The sequence below is a fragment of the Lagenorhynchus albirostris genome, chromosome 15, assembly GCF_949774975.1.
Source record: "Lagenorhynchus albirostris chromosome 15, mLagAlb1.1, whole genome shotgun sequence".
NCBI lineage: Eukaryota > Metazoa > Chordata > Mammalia > Artiodactyla > Delphinidae > Lagenorhynchus > Lagenorhynchus albirostris.
The window spans coordinates 3,556,940-3,562,939 of NC_083109.1; the positions used below are offsets into that span (position 1 = coordinate 3,556,940).

At 44.6% G+C, this 6,000-nt stretch overlaps 1 protein-coding gene across 1 annotated transcript in view; it reads left to right on the top strand.

Annotated features, from left to right (window-relative positions):
* The window catches only part of CDH26 (cadherin 26), a 36,535-nt gene extending 33,995 nt beyond the window's left edge, over positions 1-2,540 (top strand). Inside the window, 2 exon segments of the mRNA XM_060123697.1 lie at positions 1,075-1,149; positions 2,307-2,540. Coding sequence (XP_059979680.1) covers positions 1,075-1,149; positions 2,307-2,540 — 309 coding nt within the window.
* Positions 2,541-6,000: the final 3,460 nt, after the last annotated feature.

The following is a 6,000-nucleotide window of genomic DNA, read 5'->3' on the forward strand; positions in this document are numbered from 1 at the left end:
GTGTGTATCCTCATGGACATGTAAAATTATTCCAAGCTTTACAATTTTTTTACATACATCTTCTGGAGTGTACTAAGTACCCCTAAACCCAGGGGTTATCAGAAGTCACTTCAGCCATAAAGCCATCAGTGTTTTAGAAACACAAATTGTATCATGTCACTCTCCAGTTTAAACCTTCCCAGCGGCTGGCCATTGCCCTGTAATAATCTGCAGCCCTGAGGCCTAAGGCCGTGTGGTGGCCTCTGTCCTCCGCCTGCAGGTCTGAGCTCCCGCCAGCCTCCAGGCCTCTGCTGGCCCTTCCTTCTCCCTGGCCGCTCTGCTCCTGTCTCCTGGTCCTGCTCCTGAGAGGTCCCCAGGCTCAGGCTGGGTGAGGTCTCTCTTGCACCTTCCACGGTCATCACTGTGTTTCTCTCACCCTGGGTGCTGGCCCAGTGCCTGCATGAGCCCAGGAGTGAGGCTGCCTCGCCTTACCCTGTGCGGGCCTGACTTACATGATGCAGTTGGGGAATCTGTGGGTTCCCAGGCAACCCCCACATGGTGCACGCTGCGTCCATCTCCTCACTGCTCTAGCCCACTCCTCAGCCGGTACCCCAAGACCCAGGTCCATGAGCACTTGCCCAGTGAATGAGTGGAGGGCAGCACACCCACTACCACACATGAGGTGCGGCTGACCCAGCAAGGACAGGAAGAGGAGAAATTAGAACCTGGGGAAGAGCCATGCGGTCGGGGGAGCAGGAAGTGGGATGAGGTTCCCTGTGGGAATCAACTGTTTGCTAAATCTCGTTTGTGGAATGGTCCCAAAGCCCACTGGCCAGGCTTGCTTGGCTCACTTCTTCCCTAGAAGCCAAGGCGTTGAAGGGTCTGTCAGTCAAAACTGGAAGGGCCTGCCCTCTCTCCCACCACACACGTAGGTGACATCTGATCAAACTGCCCTTGGCCCGCTGTCCCTCAAGAAGAGCTCTGGCAGCCCTCCGCCCAGTGGTGGCCCCCTGTGTGCTGGCCAGAAGAGGCCATCAACTTGGGGGGAGCTGTGAGTCCTTGGTGGTGTTAGGACTCTGCTTCTTTGCTTTGTAGGTTTACCTGGATACTGTGGTGCCCAGAGGACCCCTGGAAGTGAGGGTACGAGTGATGGCAGGGATGCTGAGTCAGGTAGGAAGGCCTCTCCTTGGTGGTGAATGGGTTCTGCTTCCCCATCTGGCCCCACACTGACCTGGGGCCACTTCCTCCTAATCACTGTGTCAGTCAGCTTGGCTGCATAACAAAATACCACAGACAGGCAGCTTAAACAGCAGACTGTTTTTCTCACAGTTCTGGAAGCTGGAGGTCTGAGATCAGGGCGCCATCATGGTCAGGTTCTGGTGAGAGCTGTCCTCCTGGTTCACAGACGGTCACTGTCATGCTGTGTCCTCGTGTGGCAGAGAGAGAGGGAGAGAGAGCAAGTTCTCGGGTATCTCTTCTTATAAGTACTCTATTCCCATCGTGAGGGCCCCACCCTCATGACCTCATGTAACCTTAATTACCACCCAAAGGCCACACCTCCAAATGTCATCACATTGGGGGTTAGGGCTTCAACACAGGAGTTTGGGGGGACACAATTCAGTCCATAGCAAGTGCTTTCATGGGAATCCTCATTCCAGGGGCATTTCTGCAGATCAGCACAGCCTCAGACAACAGTGAATGGTCTCTTTCTTTGAAATTATGAAAGATGTGGGTTGACTGTGCTGGAGGGAATTATTGGACAATAACATTGTCTCTCCTGGAAGGTTCCTCAACACAGCCACCCTCTATTCTTGGGCAAATTAAACAGTGATTTGGGAGTTGGGGCAAACGCATGGGTAGTTTAAATGGAAGGGGCTGGAGCAGGTGCTGTGGAGAGATGCTCTCTGTGTGTGCCTGCCCCCAACCCACGCAGGGAGGGACGCACACAGAGGCTTCAGGTGCTGCTTCCGACCCTAAGGAGCCCCATACGTTGCAAAGTTGGGGCTCAGACCTGTGAAATAATAAGTGCAAAGGAATAGATCAATGCTTGGTGGGCGTCGTCTGCCAAGAGTTACTTTACTTGGCAAAGTCGTGGATGATAATCACTGCGTTCCAGGCCCTGTCCTAAGGAATCAAAAGGTATTAACTCAGTTCTTGCATCAGCCCACCAGGGCAGGTGCTATTATTTTCCTTATTATAAAATGAGGAAACTCAGGGACAAAGAAATTAGGGACCTCATTCAAGACCAGTCTGTAGAAACGTCTGCGACAGTGGGGACAAGGCCCTGCCCACCATGGCATTTACCTTCTCTCGCGGCTCCCCTGCAGCAGCTCAGTGGTGCTGACATCCCCAAGGGAGACCCTGATTACCCACCTCACGTCTACGCAGAGCAGGGCAAGTGTGAGCGAGTAGAGACCCGCAGTTCTCTCGCCTTCTCCGAACAAGACCTGTTGCCCGACTTGCTGGACTTTTTGGGGCCAAAGGCTGCTCCACTCAAAGAAATATATTCTGAGTCAGGTTTTCGTTTCTTAAAAACTGCATATTATGGTGAATTGGAATAACTCATGAAGGGGAAATCACTATTCTAGAATGTTTCTTCCGTACTTCCTTTTTAAAAAAATTACCTTCTAGTTCTTGAATGAGGTTAAACTGAGTCTGGATTAAATGCTTGGACATTTGCAGACCAGACATCTTGAACCAAAGTGAAACAGCAGGTTATACTTTATAAAAATTCGATTTGTCAGGCAGATTTTCTAGAGAAACTTGAATTGTGTAATTCCTTGCTTCAGCTCATGGAAGCAGCTCATGGCTGTTCATAGCCCAACTCTGAGGGTAAATAAAATATAATCCACTGATTACCCCCAACTATTTGGGAAAAACTGGGGAAACAGATTTTTTAAGTGCTTATTTAAATTTCTATAATTATGATTCTGCTTCAGTTTAAGTGAAAAATAGGGAAATGTTTTCTAGAACATTTGTGACCAGTATTTTTAGTGATTTTTTTAAAAAACATAAATATTAATCCCATTGTAGTTTTTGAGTAGATAAATATTTTATCATGAGAGAAATGATTATACTTAAAATTTGTGAGCAGTACATACTAAAAAAACCAAACTGACATAATTTAACTTGCATGTATTATGTAAGTAAAATAACTTAGGAGCCTTTGAGTGAATAAATTCTGATTAAATTTTATCTATGCACAAAACCACACACTTTAATTGATTTCTACATGTCCACCTACCGCTAGTGTAAATTGTGGGGGCGGGGATAGTTTCCTTTAAATATCTAAAAAAATGTAAATAGTAGGACATGTGCCCTATATATACTCAGTTTTCTTGTCTGAGTAATAGATAAGAAACTGGTTAAGCAGAATTTTAAATGCTACCAGGACACTTTAATGTATATATTAGATATCTAAAAGCCTGTGGCAAATTCTACAAAATTTATATAATTAATGAGCGTAGTCTTTTGTTAGTCCCCTCTTGAACCTGAGGGATAAATCAGGAGAAGCACATTTATGTCAAATGAGTGAAATGCTATATTAAACCTAAGTTTTAGCTGACGCAAGCTTAAAACTTTCCCTTTCTTTTTAAAGAAGCTGTGCAAATGCTTACTTTAAAGAGATCTCAAGAGTTTGTACATAGTTATTTCATGTATCACCTAGTGCTTTGAGTAACTGAAAAAGAAGAAAAACCATCTCCAAAGCACTGGAAAGTCTAAAGCTGACTCACAGTCTTGTAGAACAGCTATGCTAATGCTGGAATGATTCCGAGGAGAGTATAGGACATTTTCTGGGTAATTCAGGATAACAGTAATATCTTAGGATAGTATACTTTTTGAGTCTGAATGGTTGCTAAGGATCAGTATAGGTGGTCACTGGACCTTCCTGGATCGGAGGCAAGGGATAGAAAACTATGGCCATGGGGTAGATGTGGCCCACCATCTGTTTTTGTGAATAAAGTTTTATTGGCACACATCTGTGCTCATATGTTGTTTAAGGGCCTCCATGACCCCTTTGTGCTGCCATAGCAGCGCTGAGTAGTCACGATGGAGACGTATGGCTCACAAAGCCCAACACATTTACTTCCTGGCCTTTTAAAGAAAACAAGTATGCTGACCCCCTTGTCTAAGGCATTCTTTTTGGGAACCCCACATTGTAACAGACGTATTAAGATATATCCATACTCTGTGTTAAAAACAAATACATTGCCATACAGTTAAGGAAGGTTTTAGATAACTTTGCTTTTGGCTACGGGTAACTTGGCTCCTTTACTAACGGTTATGAAATCTGGGCAATTGTGCGTATTTGTGAATTCTTGCATTATGAGGCTCTCTCCAGCTAATTGTTCTCAAAAGTAATAAAATACTCATGAAAAATTCATGAATCCCAGATTTAACACTTAGCAAGAACAAAATGTTATCTTTTGTAGGTACTTAATTAGACATGTATTAATTTTGATTTTGCTGCTTTCTTTGTGTATTTTGAATCCTCTATATGTTTTCGCAGGTCTCAAGCCTTTGGGATATATTGTGCAGTGGAGACACTGGCCCTGTTGGCATTTTATGAAGCATACCTGGCATGTAATACTTTGACTCTTCCCTTTAGACGCCAGACTATATTATATATTATCACCTGTCCCAACTGATGTCTACAGGGAACATTCTTGGATGTTGGCCGGTTCTCCCCACAAGTTCATTTTCAAGTCTATCTACATGCTTAGAAAGGTTTCCATTAGAAACATCAGCACCAGGAGGTTTTGGAAAAAAATGTTAGCCTCCGGTGGAATTTATGTACACTCATGAACTAAACGAAGTCTTACTAATGGCAACGAAGAAGGCAATAAAACAGAAATAGTAAATATTTTCCTAGAAAATGTGATTTTATTAAGAACATTAGCCTCCAAATTACTTAGCAATCCAAAGATAGCTGCCATCTCATAAATTAAATATTTATTTTGCATTTCATCAATTTTGGGTTTCCATTTATATTAACGGTCTCATTGGCTTTATGGAGTTTTTCATCAGAGGAGTTTGTTTTGCTTACTTTTATGATTTACTAAACACAGAAGCTATCTTGGTTGGTCACTTTCCCAAGTGAGGGACTTCCCTGGTGGCCCAGTGGTAAAGAATCTGCCTTCCAATGCAGGGGATGCAGGTTCGATCCCTGGTCGGGGAACTAAGATCCCACATGCCGCGGGGCAACTAAGCCCACGCACCACAACTAGAGAGAGAGAAGCCTGTGCACTGCAGTGGAGATCCTGCGTGCCGTGACTAAGACCCAACGCAGCCAAAAATAAATAAAATAAATAAGTATTAAAAAAAAAAACTTGCCCAAGTGAAACACTAACCCAGGAAATTTTATTTTATGTACTTGTAAAGTAGGCATAGCAACAGTCCCCTCAAAGATGGCATGTGGGCAGAAGACTGCAGACCTTGGGTAGTCATTGTCTCTCCTGAAATGTGTGTGTCAGAGGCCAAACAAATCTGCCATCAGGAAGAAGGAAGAGGAGAAAGAATGCTGGAGATATAAAAACAGGAAAGACTTGTCCTTTCATTTTTCCCAGCATGAGGACACTGGTGCTGGAATGGCTGCAGCAACTGCTAATTGTCTCAATATCTGTCACTTCTCCTTCCTCAATAAAAGAACCCTGAATTTTTGGCCATCGAGAATGGGAATGACATTTCCCACCCTCCCTTGCAGCCAGGTATGACCATGTGACTACGTTCTGGCCAATGGAAGGCAACTTCCAGGAAGTGTCCTTGAAGCATGGAGATGTAGACTCATCTCTTCCCCCTCTTCTCTTCTACTGGCTGGAATGAAAATGTGATGGCTGGCACAGGAGCAGCCATCCTGGACATCGTTGTTAGAGCTGACGCATGGTACACCAACAGGATAGAAGGGGTGGAGGTCTCTGACACCAGAGAGCCCTACTGGACCCATCCCAGGACTCCCTTACTCTGGACTCAAACTGAAAGAGAATTAAATATGTCTTGTTCAAGCCCATGCCATTTTGGATT